This window comes from Taeniopygia guttata, chromosome 1A, assembly GCF_048771995.1.
Source record: "Taeniopygia guttata chromosome 1A, bTaeGut7.mat, whole genome shotgun sequence".
NCBI classification, from domain to species: Eukaryota; Metazoa; Chordata; class Aves; order Passeriformes; family Estrildidae; genus Taeniopygia; species Taeniopygia guttata.
Window position 1 is genome coordinate 1792425 of NC_133025.1, and position 24581 is coordinate 1817005.

The 24581-nt window shown below is 39.1% G+C and overlaps 1 protein-coding gene and 1 long non-coding RNA gene across 5 annotated transcripts in view; one reads left to right on the forward strand and one right to left on the reverse strand.

Annotated features, from left to right (window-relative positions):
- LOC140680581 (uncharacterized) overlaps positions 1-10313 on the forward strand; it is a 43682-nt gene extending 33369 nt beyond the window's left edge. Inside the window, exon 2 of the long non-coding RNA XR_012051926.1 lies at positions 9750-10313. This is a non-coding gene — a long non-coding RNA (uncharacterized lncRNA). The remainder of the gene's footprint in view (positions 1-9749) is intronic.
- The window catches only part of LRGUK (leucine rich repeats and guanylate kinase domain containing), a 54293-nt gene extending 32009 nt beyond the window's left edge, over positions 1-22284 (reverse strand). Inside the window, exons 1-10 of one of the 4 annotated variants that reach the window (XM_072918458.1) lie at positions 21999-22276; positions 19781-19888; positions 19060-19141; positions 16867-16967; positions 16397-16478; positions 12890-13014; positions 8701-8844; positions 5918-5998; positions 5217-5303; positions 3882-3988 (exon numbers count right to left, since the gene is read on the reverse strand). In XM_072918458.1, the coding sequence (XP_072774559.1) occupies positions 3882-3988; positions 5217-5303; positions 5918-5998; positions 8701-8844; positions 12890-13014; positions 16397-16478; positions 16867-16967; positions 19060-19141; positions 19781-19888; positions 21999-22148 (1067 nt within the window). In that variant the 5' untranslated portion in view covers positions 22149-22276. Of the gene's footprint in view, positions 1-3881; positions 3989-5216; positions 5304-5917; positions 5999-8700; positions 8845-12889; positions 13015-16396; positions 16479-16866; positions 16968-19059; positions 19142-19780; positions 19889-21998 lie in introns of all 4 variants that reach the window. The other 3 variants (XM_072918463.1, XM_072918470.1, XM_072918475.1) reach the window with 3 other exon arrangements.
- Positions 22285-24581: the final 2297 nt, after the last annotated feature.

The window sequence follows — 24581 nt, forward strand, 5'->3', positions numbered from 1 at the left end:
TGCATGATTTCCTTGACTTCCATGTCCTGTGCTGGGCAAAGGTGTAAAAATTCTTCAATTAAATAGAAAAAACACACTCAGATCCTTAAAACTTCACCGAACACAAAAAACATAATAAAAAGACCCAAAGCACTGCAAAAATATGAAATTTTTCCATGCTGAGCTTAGAATTAAATCCTCAGGTTTTCCACTTCTAGCTGTAAGTGGAGAATGAAGTAAAAATAGAATTTTAAATTATTTTTTAAATTTTTTAAAATGAATTTTTAAATCTCAGGTAGATTTTAAGATTGGGTCACTTGGAAATGTGTGAGGAATAACTGAAATAGTTCCAAACTCAGTGATTTTTAATTAATAAGTAGTTTTAACTGAATTTTAAATGAAAGAAAACTGCCTCTGTGTCCATTTGATAGGATTTAAAACAGGTGAACAAAGACACCTGAAAAGATAATATATTTACAATATAATATATATTTCTATATTATTTATTATATAATTGTATCTTATAATATATTCTAAAAAGAGAATATATTTATTTTAGCATCCCTCTCACAAACAACTCATTCTTTAGGAAATAAGGACAACATTCCAATATATGCAAGGAGGAAAAAAAATTCCAAAATCGTGGCTTTACCCCTATTTTAGGAGCAGCAAAGCAGCTCTGTTACCTCCCAGAATATATGGATATAATTAGCACAAAAAGCTGATTAGCACAATACATTAAAATCCTGCAGAAGGTAAAAATGCACGTTAAAAATCCATTCTAAAAGAATTTTTTCAAAGAAAAAAGCTGGAGTGAGTAAGGGTTCAAAATTGGTCAGGATGTTGCAAAAAAGGTGTTGGGGTTTTTTTGTGGTTTTTTTTTGTTGTGTTTGTTTGTTTGTTTTGGTTTTGTTTTGTTTTGGTTTTTTGTTTTGTTTTGAGGTTGTTTTTTTTTTTTCTGAAGGTGTTTATTTTTGTGAATAATCCTGGCAAGGCAGGGCTGGGAAAATAGAACTTTTGTTTTCCACATAAAATCATGGAACGGGGTGGGTGGGATGGGAATTTAAAGCCCATCTCATTCCAAACCTTCCCAACATTTCCCACCATCCCAGGGGGCTCCAAGCTCCATCCAGCCTGGACAATTCCAGGGATGGGGAATTTTTGGGGAATCCTGTGACAAGGCCTCCCCAATCCTAAAAATAAAGAATTTTTTCCTTCTCCCAGCACAGGACCTGATCCAGGCTTGGAAAATGCAGAATTCCTCGGGCATCTTTCCTTCTATGAGGAAATGTTACACCAAATAAATCATCCCTTGATCAGATCACACTCAAAATTCAAATTCTCTTCAATAAATTCCCAGTTCCCCATGTTCTGAGATTCCTGGGATTTAGGATTTCATCAGGAGAACATTTCCATAATCCTGTCTTTTATCACATTGAGAACTCCTTGGTTCTCAACACAAAAACTTTGGGGGTTCCTACAGCTTGGAAGAAGATTCTGGAAAAGTCTTGGGCTCCTAATTCAACTTTCTTTGTCTTTGTGGGCACTGCTGTGAAAGATTAATAAATTTTAAGGCCAGAAGGGATTATTTGGATGATCTCAACCATCCTCCTCCTCTTTCCACTTTGAATTCCCCAAGTTGGTTCCTGTTTCAGGCTTGAAAAATGCAAAATTCCTCTGGAACCTTTCCTTCCACCAGGATGTGTTACACCCAATAACGTCCCAATGAATTGTAACTCCACAAAATCATGCTTAAAATTCAAATTCCTTCAATAAATTCCCATTTCCCTGTGCCCTTACATTCCTAGGATTTATTATTTCATCAGGAGAACATTTCCATAATCCTGTCTTTCATCACATTGAGAATTCCTTGGTTCTCAACACAAAAACTTTGGGGGTTCCTACGGCTTGGAAGAAGATTCTGGAAAAGTTTTGGGCTCGTTATTCAAATTTATTTTTCTTTGTGGGCACTGCTGTGAAAGATTATTAATTGTAATGCCAGAAGGGATTATTCTGATGATCTAAATCACCTTCCCTTCATTCCACTTGGAATTCCCCAAGTATCGGGCTGGAATTCCCGTTTCCAGACCGATACCTGGGGTTCCATGAGATTCCATTTGAATTAAAAACCTTCCAGTTGTGGAGAACTCTTGGTAAATTGTTCTAATGATTAATTCTTTTAATTGTCAAAAAAGAATCATGCTCTGGTCCTTCTCTGATTGGGTTCCTCCTCAACAGCCAGGCACCAAAAATCATCCTGACCTAGCCCAACAAACTGGAGATTAAATTAAATTTCTGTTTCCATGTAGCTGTTTTCACTCTGAACAACATTTTCAAATGCCACCTGCATCTCTAGGAGGGGAAAATACCCATAATATTCACTTGTGTTTTACCACATAATCACAGATAAAATCACAAATTGAGTGAGTTAAGAAAAGAATAGGAAATTCAATGTTTTGTGCCTGCAGGAAAGGCAAGAATAAAACTTTTTGCTTTGTTTTCAGGTTTTATTTGCAATAATAAAGATACCACTAACCCAGAATTAATTATAACCTGATGGAGAAAGAGAGATGCAAATGAACTCCCCCAATCTGGTTCCAAAAAGCATTTTAGGGTGGAAAGGGCAATAATCATTAGGACGATTTCATTAATGACTCTGGAGTGCTTTCCAGCTGAGCACCAGCCAACGCATCATTAACAATTTTTGGGGCAGTCCCACAAAGGCTGGGCTGATGTTTTTGTGTTTGTGTGCACGATTCCTCTGGCAGAAGGCAGAATTCCTTCTTTCCATCAATCCAAAATTCACTAACCAAATATTTAAACACAGCCCTGAAAAAAAAAATCTGTGCCTTTAGGGTTTTGTTTTTGGTTTTTTTGGTTTTTTTTAAGAAGAAAAATAAGCCAATGTTGTGTTTTTATTTTAAGAAATCTCCATCCTCACATAAATAAATAAATTTTAGGGGTTTTGTTTTTAAAAGAATTCACAGAGCTGTTGTCACTACTGGGAAGGCTCCTGTTTGTTGTGGATGATCCCAGAAAACACAGTCACAATAAAAATACAAATTTCTGAGTTACTAAATCCTGGATTTTTCCATCAGGTTGCTCAGTTGTGAATTAATTCAGCACCAAAATGGGGTGTGGTGTACAAAGGTTGATCTCAGTGCCCACTGCAGAAAAAAAATCATCATCATCATCATCATTATTATTAATAATATTAATAATAATAATTCACACATATTTATAGTGTATTCCACCAGATTATGTGGAAGAATTTTCCTATAATTTCTCAAATATCATAACCAAGCTGCAGAGCAGCAAAAATTCCATTTTTCACAGGAGAAACGAGACTGGGAGAAGTCACCTGGGAATGGTGAGACTGGAAAAAGAGCATCCACCTGCCTCTCCCTTCCGTGCTTTTCATGGAATCATCTCCTCCTTCCAGGAAACCATGGAAATTTCCCTTTATGAATAAAAAATATGCCCCAAAACCCCCAGATAAAATTGTTTTATCCTGACAGGATGCCAGCAGCGGGGAGAGAAGGCGTGGGTAAAAGGGGAAGGAGTTTTGCAGCTCTCTGCTTTCTCCAGGGATTTTTCCATTTATTATGTTTTTTTTTTTGGCACAGGGAGGAATTTTGCATCTCCCATTCGTGGTGCAAATGCCCATCTGCTCCAACAGATTGAGGAAAGGGAGTGGAGCCGTGGACAATCTGTCTCAGAGTTTAGAGGTGAATGAAGAGCTTTGTTTCATCATCAATTTGAACCAAATCAGATTTGCCTCGTTTCCAGGCTGCTGGAAGGATCCAGCAGGAGTTCTCCTCGGGAAAAATGTCCCTGTGGATGTGACAAAATTCTGCTTGACTCGAGTGGCACCGTCAGGAGCAGCTGTGAAATGAACTCACCTGTCCAGGAGGCCCTGGGGCTGCCGGGCGTTGCACAAAAGATGAGTCCTGTGATCTTCAGCAGCCACAACTTCTGGAGGAGGGTCCTTTGCATTCACAGCAGCCACCTGTGACCAGAATTTAGAGGGGGGAAAAAGGAAGGGGATGAGTGATGGAGTTGTTTCCAGGTGGAAAACTCTTGGATGGATGGATGGTGGATGGATGGTGGATGGATGGTGGATGGATGGTGGATGGATGATGGATGGATGGATGGATGGATGATGGATGGATGGATGGATGGATGATGGATGGATGGATGGATGATGGATGGATGGATGATGGATGGATGGATGATGGATGAGTGATGGATGGATGATGGATGGATGGATGGATGGATGGATGGATGGATGGATGGATGGATGGAGGGATGATGGATGATGGATGGATGGATAAATGGATGGATAAATGGATGGATAAATGGATGGATGATGGATGGATGATGGATGGATGATGGATGGATGGATGGTGGATGGATGGATGATGGATGATGGATGATGGATGATGGATGAATGATGGATGAATGATGGATGGGTGGATGGATGGATGGATGGATAGATGGATGGATGGATGATGGATGGATAGATGGATGGATAGATGGATGGATGGATGGATGGATGATGGATGGATGATGGATGGATGATGGATGGATGGATGGATGATGGATGGATGGATGATGAATGGATGGAGGATGGATGGATGGATGGATGATGGATGATGGATGGATGGATGACAAATTTCAGAATTACTAAAACCTGGATTTTTCTATCAGGTTACTCAGTTGTGAATTAATTCAGCACCAAAATGGGGTGTGGTGTACAAAGGTTGATCTCAGTGCCTGCTGGAGTCAATATAGTAATAATAATAATCCACATATATTTATAGCGTATTCCACCAGATTATATGGAAGAATTTTCCTAGAATTTCGCAAATATCATAACAAAACTGCAGAGCAGCAAAAATTCCATTTTTCACAGGAGAAACGAGACTGGGAGAAGTCACCTGGGAATGGTGAGACTGGAAAAAGAGTATCCACCTGCCTCTCCCTTCCATGCTTTTCATGGAATCATCTCCTCCTTCCAGTAAACATGGAAATTTCCCTTTATGAACACAAAATGTGCCCCAAACAGCACATGCTGCAACCAAATTCCAGTTCAGACACCACAGCAGGTAGAAGTTTCCAACCCAACAGAATTTCTGTCAAGCAGGATTGTGGGGGAAGAGGCTTGCTACAACTGCAAGCCCAGGTTTTGTATTATTTATTTCGAAAACTTCCAAAATGAAATGATGTTTTCTTACCTTTTCTTCCACTGAAACCTTTTTGAGATCCAGTTCTGTGACTTGGAGCAACATGAAAATCGCAGAGAGCCAATAACCCTCTTTTTCCTGAGAGAAAAAGTTTCCATTTTGAGGAAAAAGTCTTCATATCATCCAGCCAGTATTTAATTCCAATCGACTAGAATTAAATTTGCCTTTATACATTGCAAAATTAAAGTGTTTTTACCCTGAAGGGTGTCACACTGCCCAAACTGACCCTTCACAAGCTCAGCTGCTGGAGCAAGAGCTGAGTTGTTCAAGAATTTGCAACCACAATATTCAAAAGGCCATGATGGGAATTCAAAAATGGAAAGGGATTTATCAGACTTTGCTTAGGAGAAGGACATCTCAGCAGGAAAAGCCTTTCAGATAATGGAAAATCAGGAATAGTCTATTGCAGGTATTTTTCCTGCTAATTTCATTGCGTGCCATGACAGACCAGCCTCATAAAAGCCAATAAAACCTGGCAATTACAAGAAAAAAATTAAACTCTTAATATTTTTCTTCTTTCTGATATTGGGAATGACTGTAAAAATCACACAAAATTTAGAAATCACAAGGGTTGGGATAGAATTGCCTTTGATCACTCAGGACAAATGACCTGCCCACTTCTAGAGACAGAAACTGGGGCTAAAATGATTCAAACCATCAGGTTTAGGTTATAATTTTTGGTTCTTTCTTACCTGTAGAGGGTTTTTTAGAAGATTTACATCCCTGAGGAGAGGCAGATCTTTAATCCATTTAAGCTCACTGACCTCAGCCACCTGAGCAGGGACAGAAACAGAGCATAAATCGGTGGCAACAGAATCCATGAGAACTAGGCAAGGGAAATGAAGTATTTTAATGCCTGCTCTTCGAATTTGGGCATAAAAAAAGTAATTCTAAATCACAAAAGGGTTTACATGTTAACTGCACTCAATGAGGCACTTCCAGGCACAAAAGGAGACAACCTGGCTGTTAGCTGGAGCAGCAGGATGATCCACACAGCAATTTGCAAGCACCTGCATTTTCCCAGTTCCTTCAAATGTCAAACCCCTGACACATTTGGCTTTTTATGTGCTGATGTGCTCAAGTGAGGCAATTCTGCAGTTAAAATCATGCTATGGCTGGGTAGTTTAAAAAAAAAAAAAAAAAGTCCTTCAAAGAGTTTCATTTCACTGAAGTTCAAGTTCATCCTACAGAACTTGCAGCACTTGGCTAAAAAAGGACCAGGATTTTTGTCCTTGGATGTGTCCAGAGGGATAAAACAGGGGGTACAGAGGATCCAGCCTATTTGGGGTGTCAGCTGTGCACAAAGCAAAGCTGGGCACTCAGTTATGGGGGTTCATCAAGGTTTGTGTGGCCCAAACCAACCTGGTTTTCTGCTGAAAGATGGAATCAGAGAATCGTCATGGAATAGGTTGGAAGGATCTTCAAACTCATCCATGGCAGGGACACCTCCCACTGTCCCAGGGGGCTCCAGCCCCAGTGTCCAGCCTTTCCTTGGACATTCCAGGGATCCAGGGGCAGCCCCAGCTGCTCTGGCAATCCCAGCCCAGCCAGGAATTCCTCATTCCCAAGATCCCATCCATGGCTGCCCTCTGGCAGTGGGAGCCATTCCCTGTGTCCTGTCCCTGCAGGCCTTGTCCCCAGTCCCTCTGCAGCTCTCCTGGAGCCCCTTCAGGCCCTGGAATGTGCTGGAAGCTCTCCCTGGATCCTTCTCCTCTCCAGGGGAACATTCCCAGCTCTCCCAGCCTGACATTGGATCCATCTCCTCTCCAAGAAATTCATGGACCCAGGGCCTTCACTTGGAATCTCAGGAAGCCATGAAGGGTCTCCTTTCCCTTATCCTTTCTTTTCTATCCCCATTTTCCATAAAAATCCCTTGGGATGGATTCTGAGTGTCCCAAATCCCAGAATCCTGGACCAGTTTGGGTGGGAAGGGACCTCAAAGCTCATTCCAGGGACACCTGCCATGATCTCAGGGGGCTCCAGTCCTTCCTTGGACATTCCAGGGATCCAGGGGCAGCCCCAGCTGCTCTGGCAATCCCAGCCCAGCCAGGAATTCCTCATTCCCAAATCCAATCTAAACCTCTCCTCTTTTAGTGTAGAACCACTCCCTTTTCTCCTGTCTGTGTTTTTTCCATGTAAAAGCCTCTCTCCATTTCTTTCACAGCCCCTTTTAAATCCTGAAAGCCCAACTGAACCTAAAAGCCTCTGGATTTTCCTAATTCATACTCAATCCTTTTAAAGTCTCTAAAAATATAAATCTCAACCACAGCCTACTCAAAACTTCCTCTGAGATCAGAATAACCCCACCCAGGACAGTTTTGATGACAGTTTTGATTTATTTCTTAAATAACTCCCAGAATTCCAGCCATCAACAGTTGAAAACACCGAATGTTTACAAGAGACACGTTTGCAGCTGAACCTGTTGTTCCCATTTTTTTAAAAAATCAAGAATTTAAGATCATTCTGAGTGGTCTTCAGCTGAAGTAACTCCATGTGTTAATTAATTAAAACTCCCCTTTAAATTATTAAAGAAGACATCATTAAGCAGTTTCAATGACATCATTCAAAGAGGCAAGTTTTGATAAGGTAAAATGAAGATTTTTTTTGTGCTGTAAAGAACATAAATAAGGCGATGGAAATGGTGTTATTAATATTAATAACAACCACATCATTAGAGAGTTTCCTGTCTGCTGCAATTGAGGTACCTTTAAATGTCAACCTGAACACAGGCAGAAAAAGAATGCACAGTGATTTGAATTAAATCCTCTTGCAAGGAGGAAAAAATGACAGAAAATGTTCCACTGCTGCTTTATATTTTTGTTTTCTTAGATTATCTTTTTTCCCCACATGTCTTTGATGTCAAAGCGATTCATGAATTGATTTTTTTTTTCAGTAAAGGATGCTGGAAGATCAATATCAAAATTATTGTGAATATTTGGCTTGGCATTCAAAATTCAAAAGAGTTGGATGGTGCCATTGTATTTCCAGTACAGAAAATTATGCTGCATAACAAAATCCACTTTTTAACAGAGTTCTTGCAGTTCTGCCTTGCAGGGAGTTTCCAGCTGAGAGCTCAGAAGAATCTGTGCTCACAAAATTGGGCTGAGAGATATTAACAACCCCCCCTGAGGCCCGGCAGCAGCAGAGCTCTGGTGTAAATAAAAATCCTCTGGAATAATCGAGATGGAAAATCTGCAAACTCATCCCTGCCTGGCCCAGCCAGAGGAGCACTGTAAATTCTCATGTGTGAGAGCACTAAAGTGGGAGCTGAGTGAAGAGAAAGCCACCTCAGATATTAAATAAGGGCTTAGAGGACACCAGGAATCAATGTGGAAAACACCAAAAGAAAAGATCTCAGCTTTTTTAATATTCATTTCTTGCAGTGCTGGAGGATTTTTTGGAGCTCTTCAAGGAACTGAGTGTTAAAAAATGAAAATATTCTGTGCTGTTAAAAGAACTGAGCTCAGTCTGGTACCTGGTTATTCTCCAGGTTGATCATCTCCAGTAGGTCGTGTTCCTCCAAGCCTTGCAGACTCTTGATTTTATTGTTGGACAGATCCACCCTCTGCAGAGATTTCAAACTCTTCAGCCCATCCACCTTCTCAATCTGGTTAAAGCTCTAGGAAAAAGAATGAAAGCAGAGAAACTGCAAATAAACCTCTATGAAAGATAAAATTCCTCAGGGGGAAAAAAGTGTTATTTGTTGGATTTGAGGATTTTTTTGTCAGGGAGAATCCTGTAAAAAATAGGCTTTTATGCATTAGCCTCATGCACATCCTGATGTGTTGCATTCCTGCTGATAAACCTCTATGGAAAACAACATTTCTGAGGGGAAAAAAAAAGTTATTTGTTGGATTTGAGGATCCTTTCTCATGAAGAATCCTGTCACAGACAGGCCTTTCTGCAATAGCCTCATGCACATCCTGATATATCAAATTCCTCCTCATGGAAAAAGGGAATCAACTCTCTCCTGATTAGCTTATCTCCAACTCACCTTGAAGAGAGAACAGCAACAAAAAGAGCTCTAACATTTTTTAAAAGCTGATATTGGCACAAGAACACTCTTGTCACCATCCAGCTCAAAATTTAGAACACAGAGATGCATGGAAAATTATGGAATATATATACATAAATACATTGAATTTCCCTCTGTAATCATGACTCTATTTACACTTGTGATTACAGAATAAATAATGAAAAAATTAAGGTAGGATGGAGAGGAGACAGGCTGAGGGTTGGGAATGTTCCCCTGGAGAGGAGAAGGATCCAGGGAGAGCTTCCAGCACATTCCAGGGCCCAAAGGGTCTCCAGGAGAGCTGAAATTTGGGAAAAGAATGGAGGGACAGGACACAGGGAATGGCTCCCACTGCCAGAGGGCAGCCATGGATGGGATCTTGGGAATGAGGAATTCCTGGCTGGGCTGGGATTGCCAGAGCAGCTGGGGCTGCCCCTGGATCCCTGGAATGTCCAAGGAAAGGCTGGAGCAGCCTGGGATGGTGGGATTGGAATGGGATGGGATTTGAGGTCCCTTCCCACCCAAACTGGTCCAGGATTCTGGGATTTGGGACACTCAGGATCCATCCTGAGGGATTTTTATGGAAAATGGGGACAGAAAAGAGAGGGAAAGGGAAGGGAGACCCTTCATGGCTTCCTGAGATTCCAAGTGAAGGCCCTGGGTCCATGAATTTCTTGGAGAGGAGATGGATCCAATGCCAGGCTGGGAGAGCTGGGAATGGAGGGAATTCCCTGGGAAGGGAGATTGGAGTGGGATTTTGGGAATGAGGAATTCCTGGCTGGGCTGGAACTGCCAGAGCAGCTGGGGCTGCCCCTGGATCCCTGGAATGTCCCAGTACAGGCTGGACACTGGGGCTGGAGCAGCCTGGGACAGTGGGAGGTGTCCCTGCCATGGATGGGGTGGCACTGGGTGACCTTGAAGGTCCCTTTCAACCCAAACCATTCCATGATTCCCTGATTCCCTGATATGATACCAAAATCTCTCTGGAATACATAAATCTGTATTAATGGACATCAAGTGAAGGCTCCATTCACTGTCAGCAACAGCACAGAAATGTTTAAAAAATAATAATTTTTTAAAAAACAATTTTCCTGCAAATTCTTCCAGACTTTCCCACACGAAACGCTCCAAAGTTTTGAGAACCAACCCTCAGAGTTTTTTCAAACTGGCCTCCAGATGGTTTCATTCCTCAGGGCCTCACAAATCAGAGACTCATTTCTGCCACAAACTCCAAGCAGGGATAACAACTCCGTGCTCATCCCTGTCCCACACATTCCCAGATGGTTTCTCCACGGGATTCTTCCTCCATAACCTTGGAAATTTTATTTTTCCATCAGCCTCACCTTGTGCTAAGAGCTTGGAAGCCTCATCTCCTATTAATAAATATTTAGGAACTGTAGAAATAAATAAGCCAGCTGACTCTCATATTAATCCAGTTGTCTGTCCTTGACATTTTTCCTGACTTTTAAATGTTTAATTAGGTTATTAATAGCATGGAGGCTGCTCCTGAGCTTCGTTAGACCTCTGGTTAATCGGGTACAGCTCAGAGCTGTAAAATGTTGGGCCAGAGGTGCACAGAAAATTCTGTGGACAAAAGGGATTTGGTGATACATCCTTTAAAAGCAGAAAATTCCTAAGGGTCCAAAAATAACAACAATAAAAAGAACTGCATTTTATTCTAATTAATTCTATTTTTTTAAAGAAAATGCTCTGCTAAAATCTATTTCCATAAATTTCCACGTGGCTAATTAAAAGTGATATCATCACCTAAGAACCCCAAATGAGGAAGAGCTTCATATTTAATAAGATTTAACTATTTCCCAACTTTGGAGAGAGCAGATTCCCAAGGGAATTCCTGTTAGATTTTTAAACAAACCAGGAAATCAAGGCACACAATGATGGAGGGACTTGCTGTGGCTCAAAATTTGGAGAGAAAAAAAGCATCAAAGTATTAAGAAAAAAGATCCTCAGACTCCTGGAGCTCCTTTCAGGACATTTCCATGGAATTTGGCCAATCTGAGTTAATCTTCCCCACTAAAAATGAGACAAATTCCAATTTATTGCCACTGAGAGCTCCTGGAGGTATCATAGATCTGAAATATAATTTTATTAACATTATTTGAATATATTATTCAAAACAGGCTAAATGTGAACACCTTGCCTGAATACTGCAGCAGCCAAGCCCAATCCGATTTGATATTTTCTATATTTTACAGAATAGAAGAAAAACCTTTACAATTTTTAAAAGTATTGGAAAAGAATATTTCTATTCCTGATAAGAGATTAATTCACTTCAAATATTTCTGGGGGTGCTTAAAACTAATGTAGCCAATAGAAGTTCTGTGTAGGATTTTTGACACTTATTTTTCAGGTCTAATTAAATATTTTCCACTTCTTCTTACAAAGTAAAAGCTGTTTAAGAGCAGCCTGTTCCTTTTGGAGCCACTGGACTGCAGTAAAAATAGGTTTGGGTTGTGTTTCTGTGCAACAGTTGTATTAATAACTTTGAAAATGTATAGTATTGCAGCTATTTCTGATAATTTGTTATGTAATTATATTCATGTTTATTATATCTATAAAAATTATTATACGAATATATAATATATTTAATATTATATCTATAATATAAATATATACATATATAACGTATTATTTATTACAGAAATGTAAAAGTTATTAAAATATAATTTTAAAATTTTTAAAATTATTATAATCTACTTAATTTATTTAAAATCTATTATAAGCTAATAATATATACAATATCTATTATATATAATAGATATAATATATATAATATTTAATATATACTATATATAGAGATATACAGAATGCATATAATGTATATATTGTATATAATGCATAATATATCTACATTATATAAATAGATAATATGTATAATGTATACACATATATAGAAATATTTATATTTCATATATAAAAATATAATATCTATTCTATATAGTAGATATAATAGATATGAGATAAAATATTTAATATATATTATACATAGAGATATATAGAATTCTTATAATATATAGAATGCAGAGAATATATATATTATATATAATGTATAATATATCAACATTATATAAATAGATAACACATATAATGTATATACACATATAGAAATATATATTTAATGTAGAGAATATATATAAAATATATATAATATTAAACATGTATTATATATAGAGAATGTATATAATATATAGAAAGCATATAATATATAGAATGCATGTACAGTATATATTATACATAATGTATAATATATCTACATTATAGAAATAGATAATATATAATTTATATACATACATAAAAATATATATTTAATATAAATATATAAATAAATAGATAAAATAGATAAAATATACATAAAGTATATAATATATAATTATACATATAATATATATATAATTATATATTATATAATTATATATAATTATATAATATATAGTATTTTCATATTTCTTATATTTTTCATATTATATTTCTTATATTTATTCTATATACTCTATAATTATAGCTATAATGCTATAATACATCTATATAATTATTTTAAACTTGATGCTATTCCATTTCTGATTCCTCCCAAGGCACTGCTGGTGGCCAGGAGGCAGCAGGAACGCCTCCAGGAGCGTTTGTTCCTCACCAGGTTGAGGTCCCGGAGGGGCAGGTCCTGCAGCCCCCGGGTGGCCCTGAGCCGGTTGTGGGACAGTCCCAGCTGGGCCAGGCTGTGACACTGCTCCAGCCCCCGGATCTCCTGGATCTCATTGACTGGGCACGGCTTTCAGGGAAAAATCAGCTGAATGTTGGAAATGCAGGAGGACCCGGTGGGGAGAAATGATGGTGTCTGACTCGATTCAGGAGGCTGAATGATTTATTTATTATAACTATGCTATAACACATTAATATACTATTTAAAGGATATACTCAAACTACAAACCTACTTTTCTAACTACCATCTCTAACTCACTCACAACTCGTGAACCTCTCTGAGAGCTCAGCCCCAGGTGGGTTGGATTGGGTTGGATGGAGTTGGATTGGATTGGGTTGAGTTGGATTGGATTGGGTTGAGTTGGATTGGATTGAGTTGGATTGGATTGGATTGAGTTGGATTGGATTGAGTTGGATTGGATTGAGTTGGATTGGATTGAGTTGGATTGGATTGAGTTGGATTGGATTGGGTTGGGTTGGATTGGATTGGGTTGGATTAGATTGGATTGGGTTGGGTTGGATTGGGTTGGGTTGAGTTGGATTGGGTTGGGTTGGATTAGATTGGATTGGGTTGGGTTGGATTGGATTGGGTTGGATTGGATTGAGTTGGATTGGATTGGGTTGGATTGGATTGGGTTGGATTGGATTGGGTTGGATTGGATTGAGTTGGATTGGATTGAGTTGGATTGGGTTGAGTTGGATTGGGTTGAGTTGGATTGGGTTGGGTTGAGTTGGATTGGGTTGAGTTGGATTGGGTTGGGTTGGATTGGGTTGAGTTGGATTGGGTTGGGTTGAGTTGGATTGGGTTGAGTTGGATTGGGTTGAGTTGGGTTGGGTTGGATTGGGTTGGGTTGGATTGGGTTGAGTTGGATTGGGTTGAGTTGGATTGGGTTGAGTTGGATTGGGTTGAGTTGGATTGGGTTGAGTTGGATTGGGTTGAGTTGGATTGGGTTGAGTTGGATTGGGTTGAGTTGGATTGGGTTGAGTTGGATTGGATTGGATTGAGTTGGGTTGGATTGGATTGAGTTGGGTTGGATTGGATTGAGTTGGATTGGCCACCAGGCTCAAACAATCCTCACCAGAACCCAACCAAGCACTCACCCCAGGGAAACAATTCTCCAACCACATTCCACAAGGGACAAACAAGGAGCAGAAATAGAAATTGTTTTCTCTTTCTTCCCTCTGTGCTCCTCTATGAAAAAAATCCTGAGAGGGAGAGAAATGTGCTTGCCACAGCTGAACACAAAACCTGAGCTGTAATTAGGTGATCAATTAACAAATTGGGTTTATGGGGTGGGCAGCTGGACAGGAAAGGATTTTTCCTGAAGGGGTTTAAATCCCACTGCTCCTACAGAAATTATTTGAGTTACTATTTTATAAATATTATTTTATAAATAAAATTTTATAATTTTATTCGAGTTATAATTTTATTTTAGTTTCAGTTATATCCTGGCCATCTGTCCTGAGAGGAGAAAGTGTATTTTAAATTAACACTACAGTTAAAAACAGCAGCAAAAGTAATTAGAATTCCTCTCAGCAAACTTCAGCATTAACACAACACCTCAAAATCCCCCAAAAAAGAACTTTTGACAACAGATCCAGCTCCAATTTTTCCTTTCAGGGGATGAAGTGTGTCATGGTTTGACACGGAAAGAAAATTTTTCAGAAGGAAGAAGTTCACCAGTCAGGAGTCAGGTTTAGATACTGACACTTGAGGTGACCAATTGAAGGTGGACACGCCTCTGAGAACACAGAGGGGTTAAAAGCGGAATTCCCAGGAGGACTCGTCCTTCTTTGGTTCCGGTCATCGCGAGGTACAGACCTCCCCTGCCCAGCCCAGGCTGGGTGGGGGAGGGGAGCCATGCGGCCTGCAGAGGTAGGCCAGGAGGTAAAGGATCGGAACCGGCTGGGTCAGCTCCTGCAGATGGAAGGGTGGAGAAATCTGGGATGTCTCCGTTCCCCCCCAGAGTCTCTCTATCTCCCAAGAGAGAAAAAGAGACTCAGTAGTTTTATCAACAGTTCGCCGCAGGGAAGGAAAAGAGCAGGGGGGCCGCAAAGTGCCCAGACGGGCTGTGGAAGCTGGAGCCTGGGCAGAAAGCCATCCTTGAGAGTTAAGACTTTTAACCCTTCCTAAAAAATGAAAGCTTTATAAAATATTACTCCTCCTAAATTTAAAAAAAAGAAAGACAGCTTGAAACCTCAGATGTTTAGAGAAAAAGGTTAGGAGCAAATAATAAAGTAGCTTTTTGGCTAGACTCTGCTTATTTACCATAGACTAAACCACTCTTTCTTTCAAGAAAGACTGCATTTTAGGGGGATGCATTGGTAAACCAAGAGACCTTCTGCAGCAACTACCAGTTTTGGAGTGGACAGAGAGAGAGCTGAGGAGGGTGTGAGGATGCCCTCCATCTTCAGGAAGAAGAGAAGGCGATCTCTGTCTTTTAGACCCTCAGCCCCAGGGGAAAATGGGGGAAACTCTAATCCCAAATTATAATACTAGACTGTTGTTCCTGGTGGTCCTTGGCAAAGCATCCTTAAAGGGGCCCTATAAGCAGTCTCTGTCCATGCACGGTGGTGAGAACACTGACATAGAGAGAAGAGGGTCACACTGGCCGGTGTGTCTGGGCGGTGCCACGTATAACATTGGAAACACAAAAGGTAGCAGTTGTGTTTCCTAAGAGAGTCTATAATTGCAAAGGAAACTCCTCTCTTCCCCAATAGACTCAATATTAATTATATTAAAGAGTAAAAACTTAATTAAAGATCCAAATAGGTCTCGCTGGAGTTTAATAGCGTTAGGTAGAGGAAAAAGAAATGTTTTGAAAAGTTTTCATTTCAAATTTTGTGTGTTTTTTTTTCTTTCCTTTCTTTTCCTTTTATAGTAGTAGTAGTAATAGTGTAATAAAGTTTTTTCTTTTATTATTAAGTTTAGCCTGCTTTGCTCTATTCTTAATCACATTTCACAGCATTTAATTAGTAAGTTGTATTTTCATAGGGCGCTGGCATTGTGCCAGCGTCAAACCATGACAAAGTGAGAGGAGCCTGACTCTGGATCTACCCAAAATCAGGTTAAACTCTGCCCCAGGGATGTGACTCTTTGGTGAGGGGAGTTAGGCAAAAGTTTGAATGAGGAAAAAATAAAGTTTAAAACACAAGCATCAAAATAATAATAATAATATTAACCTCTGTAAGGGACATCTCCCCTTTTCACTTTTCCATGGTACAAAAAGGAGTTTTTTGTGTTCCTCTAGCAGGAAAATCCCCCAAATATGCCCAATTTTAAAACCATCAGTGTTTAAGTAAATTAAGCTCAATCTCAGAATTACAATTTCATCTCAGTTCTAAGGACATGAAGGGGGAAATGCAAAGAAAACAGTTATTTATTTGAAGAAACAGCAAAAAAAAATCAATTTTCTCCCATTCAAGATGGCCCAAAGGATACAATCCAGCAGGAGTTTGGTAAGTGAGTGGTATGCTGACAAATCTTTCATTTTTGGGATTTGATTGTGTGAAAAATCTACTTCCTAAAGGGAAAAAAAAAAAAAGAGGAATTTGGGGTTATTTCTTCAGCACTTACTCTGGCTGGGAGTTTGTTCCACCTTCCCATCACATGCAGGGATTCAGGGTGGAAGAAAATAAAATCAGTAAATAAAATGCAAATAAATGGATAGAAACAGAAATAAAAGTCAAATAAATATAAATAAAATAAAATTTAATAAAATAAAAGACAAAAATAAAAGACAGACCCAAACATTTAGAAAAGGAAAATGAGAATTGAGGTGAGAAAGAAGAATTAAAAAGAAATAAAAATTGAATTTTGCCTATGCTCAAATACATCTAACTTCGATTCAGAAAATGGTTTTGAATTTAAAACTTTAAAATGTTGGTTTGGGTTTTTTTTTTCAGACTTACCTTGAGGTTTTTAGGTGCTTTAAAATCGAAATATGTGGTCAGTTGATTTTTGGACGCATCCAGCTCTACTAAATAAGGCATGTGGCTGACACAGGAAAGATCTAGAAATGAAAAAAATGTCAAATCCTGTGCCTGAATGCAAAGATCATCACAGCAAAATGTGCTAATTACATCCTGGGGCAATTAAGAGTCAATTTGGAACTGCACAGTCAGAAATAGATAATACATATAATGTACATGCATATATAGAAATATTTATATTTAATATATAAAAATAGAATATATAGAATGTATAATATATATAATAGATATATATAATTATATATTTTAAATTATATATAATTATATATAATAGATATAATATTTAATACATATTATATATATAGATATATAGAAAGCATACAATATAGAGAATGCACATAATGTATATATTATACATAATGTATAATACATCTACATTATATAAATAGATAATATATAATGTATATACTTAAAATATGTATTTAATATAGATATATAAGTAAATATATAAAATAGATAAAATAAAGTATATAATATATAATTATATGTATACAGGAAAGATCTAGAAAGGAAACAAAATGTCAAATCCTGTGCCTGAATGCAAAGATCATCACAGCAAAATGTGCTAATTACATCCTGGGGCAATTAAGAGTCAATTTGGAGCTGCACAGTCAGAAATAGATAATACATATTTAATATATAAAAATAGAATATATATATATAAAATATTTAATATATATTATATATAAAGATATATAGAAGGCATATAATATAGAGAATGCATATAATTTAATACATAATGTATAATATATCCACATTATATAAATAGATAATATATAATGTAGATACTTATATAAAAATATATATTTAATATAAATATATAAGTAAATATATAAAATAGATAAAATAAAGTATTTAATATAGAATTATATGTATTATATAATTATATATAATAATATAAAATATATAAAAATTATAAAATATATATAATATATTATAAAATTATATTATAATTTTATATATTATATTATATATTATAATTATATTTAAAATCCTATAATATATATAATATATATTTATATAATCATATAATATAAATATGCTATATGATTATGTATATAATAATATAATAAAATATATATTATATTATATATGATTATATAATATAATATATAGGCATCATTCAGAAAGTGATTCCTAAAATGCAGAAATCAGATCTATTACACCTTCTCCTAAAGGAAAAAAAAAAAAAAAAAAAGATTTATCAACTACAGAGAATAAATATCCAAGTTGGACATTTAATTTTCATTATGCCAGCTGACTTGCCTTTAAGAAAGAATTTATTTTTCTATTCCATCCACCTCTAGAATGACAGATTCACTCTGGCCTGAGATATCAATTAGTGGAGAAAAGCATTGAGGCCACGAGGAAATGAGTGGTTGCTATGGAAAAATCTCTCCTCTGTATATAGCTGGCCTCAAGAGAAAAAAATAAAATAAAATATAAAATAAAATAAAATAAAATAAAATAAAATAAAATAAAATAAAATAAAATAAAATAATAAAAAAAAAAATCTCTTACTAAAATGAGCAGGGAGAGGAGCTGCTGTAAAAAAGTGCTGCTATTCTTGAACTCCATCTCTCAACTGAAATAATATGGTTGCCCCACCACAGCTTATTCCACTTGATGTTAAATTAAAAAAAAAAAAAAAAAGATAATGAGAGAAAAGGAGCAGCTGGTGGAATTCATCCCACTCTCCATTTGGCACCTTTCTAAATGTAAAAAATGTAATATTTTTTTTTTTTTTTTACCTTTTGTCATCCGTGGAAAACCCTGACAAGGGAAAACTCAAGGCTGGGAAAACCAAAACAAGCATCACTTGAATATTCTGCTGCCTGCAGAATCTGCAGCTTCACCTTGACATTTCTGCTGGGATTTTATCTCTGGGAAACAAAGTGAGGTTTAAACTCCACGTTCTCATTGATAAACATCTGCTGGTCTTAATGGGCCGTGGAATTTGGGGTATTTTAGAGGAGATCAAACATTTTGTGGGATGTTTGACACCATTAAAATGTCAGCCAGGCTTTGGGACACTAAAACTTTGTGGTCCAGTGCATTTCTCATCTGAAACTGTTTCACAAGCCAGGAATTTGTAGTTTATTTACTCCATACCATTAATTTTATTGGAGGAAAGCTCCATTTTCTGCAGGTGAATGTATCCAGAGAGAATGCTGATGTCACTCAACCCACGACCCTGCAAAAAGGAAAGGATTGTAATTATAATTTTAATAACTGGTTAATAACTCAGCTCAGCAGAGGAAAGGTGCCCCAAGGTCCCTCCAGCTGCAGCAGGACAAGGTGACATCTACAAAAAGTGATGTTGGAGCAGCCAGAAATGGAGAAAAATGCCAAAAAAAAAAAAGAAAAAGATTTTGGAACAACAAAAAGAGAGCTGCAGTCAGGAAAAACACCAGGAAAAAAAAGCTGTGTGGAAAAGGGAGGGACAGAAGACACAACCACTTCAACTTCCTGAATTCAGCATTTCCAGGTGTTTTACACTTTTTTTTTTTTCCTCCAGCTGACTGAAGGAGGAAAATACATTTTTCACACCTAAGGACTGGATAAGGAAAAAGTAATAAAATCAAAATCAAAATCTCAGTGCTGATTAAAAAAAACCAAACCACCCCTTCACTCTGGCAGTCGGCAGGAGCCACTCTGAGTCTTATCAAAAACTCTGCACATGGAAGAAGCAGTGACAAAAATTTACCTCTTGACATTTTTTTCACATAGGCCATTTTTTTTTTTCAAATAGGGCAGCTATTTGCTGTTGAAAAAAAGGAAATATTTGTGCAGAAGAGCGCCATAAACTGATTTTTTTTTTGCTGGAACTTACGGGAAGTGACAGATGGAGATAAACATATTCAGTGCCAGGGGCTGAGCGGCCGAAGGTGTGGAGTCCCTCAGCAGCGGTGTCTTCATCCAACACCCCCTCCAAGTGAGCCTAAAAAACACCAAAAAAAGGGAAAAATGGATTAAGGGGGATTTAGGAAGGGAAATTTCACACCTGGGAGAATCCAGAGGCTGCTGGGGTGAAAGTGGGAACAGGGTTGATAAAAGTCCTCAGTGAAATGCTGCTTCCAATGCTTCACCACCCCACTAAGAAAGAAGAATTTTAGGATAAATGATGAACCCTGTCCTGAAAACACTGAACAGAAACTTGAGAAGGTGCATCAGGATTTTGCTGGGATTTTAAATTTTGTTCCCTCCTGGCTGAAGTGATGCCTCAGGTTTAGCTTTTATATTTTTCAGTTTCTGAGCTGCTTTAGTGTGTGGATCTGAGCTTCATATTATGGGATGGTGAGCTCTCTGCACAGAGCAGGGAGACAAAACAATTCCTGCTCCAGCTGGGCACCAAGGACAAATGATCCAAATCTCAGCCCAGGAGCACAAACACCGTGGGCTGGAGAGAGAAAAACAAGCAGGGTGGGACTGCCTGAGCTAAAGCTGGAATGGGACAATGAACTCCAAGGTGCCAATGGAGCAGAACTGATCCCAGGGAGAGCCCCCGGGAGCGCTCGTGCATTTTGGGGCCATTTTGGTTCATTTGGGTGCAGCCCTGGCTGGGCTCTGGTGCTGCCCAAGGTGGATCCACGGAGGAGATCCTTTCCATAAATCCCAAATTTATTCTTTAGCTCTGCTCTAGGTCAGATTCTCAAGGCATCAGAAGCACAGGTCCCATTCCCTGAGCTGCTGATTTCCCACCAGCAGGGCGCTGCACCCCAAAATGCACATTATTGGGAGCACTTTCCTCTTGTTCAGCATGAGCAGCTCTGGGATGGCTCCTCAAAGGAAAAATCTTTGCCAAAGAGGCTGCTGGGCAGATGGCATTAATGAACCACAGTGTGAGTTTAACGAGAAAATCAGCCAATAATGGTTTGAGAAATTCTTCTCAGCTCCCAGGAACCACACGAGCATTGCTAACCTAGGGAGCTGCCTGACCATTCACAGTCCATCCACAAACGAAGAGATTTGACAAATCAAATTAAAACAGATGATAAATCATAATTAGACAAGTAATTTTAAATATAGAGTTTTACACCTTAAGTAAAGGAACTTTACAAAATAATTTTATGTACATTGATAATTATAGTGACAATATTAGTGGTAGAGCCTTGTGTGCTTCACTGTACACACAAACAATAAACAAAGCCAGCACAGAAGTGTTTTCTGTTCCAGAGAGAGGGGGAAATGTGGGAAATGGAATTGCAGAGAATTCTCAAAGGCTGACAGAAAGCTCACACAGTGCATCTGTGTGCAAACCTGGAGATGAGAAATGCTGACTGAGAGATGCCCTGGAATGGGACAGACCCTGCTGGGAGAGAAATGGAACTAGAGACAAGTTTCAAAGGGTGGCCTTAAAATCAGACTGGGTCCTTTGGAGAACTAGAACTGGTGTGACAGACCAAGAAACACTTATAATATATTGTAACTAGGAAATAATTGGCTTCTGATTGTGATGGCACGAATTAAAACATCTGTATTGTCTCACCCTTCACATGAGGCTGAAAATGGAATAAACGTTTTTAAAACACCTCTTAGCTGCCCCATCTCGGGGTCAGAAAAGGGCTTAATCCAACAGGGACCAAGAGAAATAATAGAATAATTTCATTATAGCGCCTACATGTCACAGCAAGGGAGAGCACAGAATAATTTCCACAAGGCAGAACATGAGGTGATATTTTGTGGTGTTGGGATTTAAAGCTCATCAGGGCAGGGAGAGAAAATTCACACGTGTCTCTTGGGGTTTATTGAAGCTCAAAAAGGAGCTTTAAAAAGGAAATGGGGTTGATTTGGCCATACATGTGCCAGTTTAATCTTATATGGCAGGAGCACTTGGCAGTGCTGGGTTAGTGGTTAGGATTGACAATCTTCAAAGTTGTTTTTTCCTGAGAGAGAGAGAGAGAGAGAGAGGAAGAATCCAGGAGGAGCCCGGACAGCACAGGGATGGGAGGAACCCTACAAAAGGCAGAAATGAGAGGTGCCGCCCTTCCTTCCCCCACATCCACACTGAGGGGGGAAAGGGCAGTTCCTACCCAAGCCCTGGGCTGAACCTCTGAGCGCTCCGGCTCTTCCTCCTCGCCCTCCTCCTCCTGCTCATCCTCGCGGTGAGGCGGCCCGGGCCGGGGCTGCGGCGGCTCGTCAGGAGGGGGAAGCGGCTCCCCGGGGCTGCCTTCTGTCCCGTTCTCCTCGCCGCCCGCCATGAGCTGCGATAATGAAGGAGGAGACGGAGGAAACTTCGCTATGGGCGCCGTCCCCGCTCCGGCCTGGCCGCCGCCATTTGTTTACGCGTTGCCATGGAGACGGGAAGCGCCAACAGCCCCGCCAGCCAATAGGAGCGCAGAGCGTGCAGCGGGGCAGTATGGGAATTGTAGTTCTCACTAGCGGTGCGCACCCGCTCCAGCCGCCTCGCCGCGGAGCATCTTGGGAGTTGTAGTTCGCCTCCCTGAGGCAGCCAGTGGCCTCGCTCCCGCCTCGAAAATAAATAATATATAAAAATAATTATAAATATGTCAATGTAAGGCGATAAAGAGGCGCACAAAGCCTCTCTGGCGTAGACAAAGTCTTTACTCAGTGTGTAGAGGGTGACCAAAGAGTTATTGGTCAATCACAAGGCAGCCCAGGCCGTTATTAAGCTCGATTTGCATATTAACATTGACACCCAACCCCACCTGTGAAAAATGCGTATTTTAGGATTGGCTTTTGGCAAATATTAAAATGAATACTATATGTGCAATGTTAGAAAGTTATGCTCCATTAATTCTCTTAAGTAGGTGTTAAGTATAGTTTTAGGTTACAACATAATGTTAAAATAGAAACTCTGCGATGTAAGATATTGTTTACTAGCTCAAGAAAAGGGATAAGATAAACAAGAAACTTTTCACACAGAAATAACAGTGACAGGGCACATAAAGAGTTACAGCCTCCTTATCAGAAAAGACAAACATCCTTCCACCTTCTTTCTGTCTTTATTAGACAAAACCCAAGAAATTAAGAAAAATTCTTAATTTGCAAGGAATTTATGCATCATGTATGAGCTATATGAATATGCAACAGGCTGTTGCTTTTAAGGTTTTTTCCTTTGTTCACAAGGCATGGTTTTGGCAGCTCAGTGCCCAAAAACACCCAAAATTCTTTGTTTTTTATTGTCTCATAATGTCCTAATCCTCATTGTCCAAAATTTTTATTACTGTAATTTTATTACTATTTTTTATAACTATTTTATTGCTAATAAACTTTTAAGATTTAAAAAAAAGAGAAGTGATTGGTGTTTTTCACACCAATATATATATGTATAGACACACAGAGAGAAATATAAATATAAATTAGATTTCTGTTATTCTACTTTTTTCCATGACACACCATAGTTGGTGGTGAAGTACTGTTTTTCCTTAAGAGAAAGGTACAATTTCAGAACTGATGGGGAGGGAAGATAAAAATCTATATAATTTTACCAGATTTTCGGGAAATAATGAGAGATGAGACTGTCACAGCATGGGAAAGCAAAATTACAGCTTTTGAAATATCTTTGTGTGTTGTCCTGATTTTATATCACGTGTATCTTACAGAGAGCAATCTGCTCCTAACACAAATTTGAAGTAAAGATGCTGAGGATATTTGAGTTTTTGGGTCTAACATCCACCTCTTTTTTTTTATTTTCCTTTTTTTTTTTTTTTCTTTTTTGCCAAAAGGATGTGCTGGAGGCTGACACTCCAGCTATGAAAGGAATCAGAACAATTTGCTTTTCCTTCCACCTTTCCTATTGTGTTTGGCACAGGCTTCAAGATCGTGGGATAATTAAAGCCCAGTAAAGATTATGAGGCTGTAAAAAGGAAATTGTGAAACCCTCATGAACATTTACAGCCCCCAAGGCAACATTTTGGGTTTGTGGTCTGGAGAAGTATTTCCTTGTCTCTTTAAGCACTTCCCTGGAATGATTCCTGGCAGAGCTGCTGGAATTTCATGGGGCTTTACAAAACAGAATCTCCAGGCTTTGGTTGTGAACTGTTATGTCAGTTTGGGTGGGAAGGGACCTCAAAGCTCATTCCAGGGACACCTGCCATGATCTCAGGGTGCTCCAGTCCTTCCTTGGACATTCCAGGGATCCAGGGGCAGCCCCAGCTGCTCTGGCAATTCCAGCCCAGCCAGGAATTCCTCATTCCCAAAATCCCATCCATGGCTGCCCTCTGGCAGTGGGAGCCATTCCCTGTGTCCTGTCCCTGCAGGCCTTGTCCCCAGTCCCTCTGCAGCTCTCCTGGAGCCCCTTCAGGGCCTGGAATGTGCTGGAAGCTCTCCCTGGATCCTTCTCCTCTCCAGGGGAACATTCCCAGCTCTCCCAGCCTGGCTCCATGGATTCCTCTGGACCTTCTCCAGCAGCTCCAGGTGCGGCTGCTGTTGGATCCAGCACTGGATGCAGAACTGGAGATGTTCTCTGCTCTTGTAACAGATCCCAGAGTGAGGACTGGGTCCCTCCTGCAGGGCAGATTTGGGGTTGGTCGTGCTCTGCACAGCTCAGGCCGAAGATAAAGGAGGTTTCCAGGATTTTTGCACAGTTTCCAACACCCTCTTGTGGGTTTTTGCCCTTTGGGAAACCATCTCCCACTGCAAATGTGTTACAAATGCCCTGTGTGACCGAT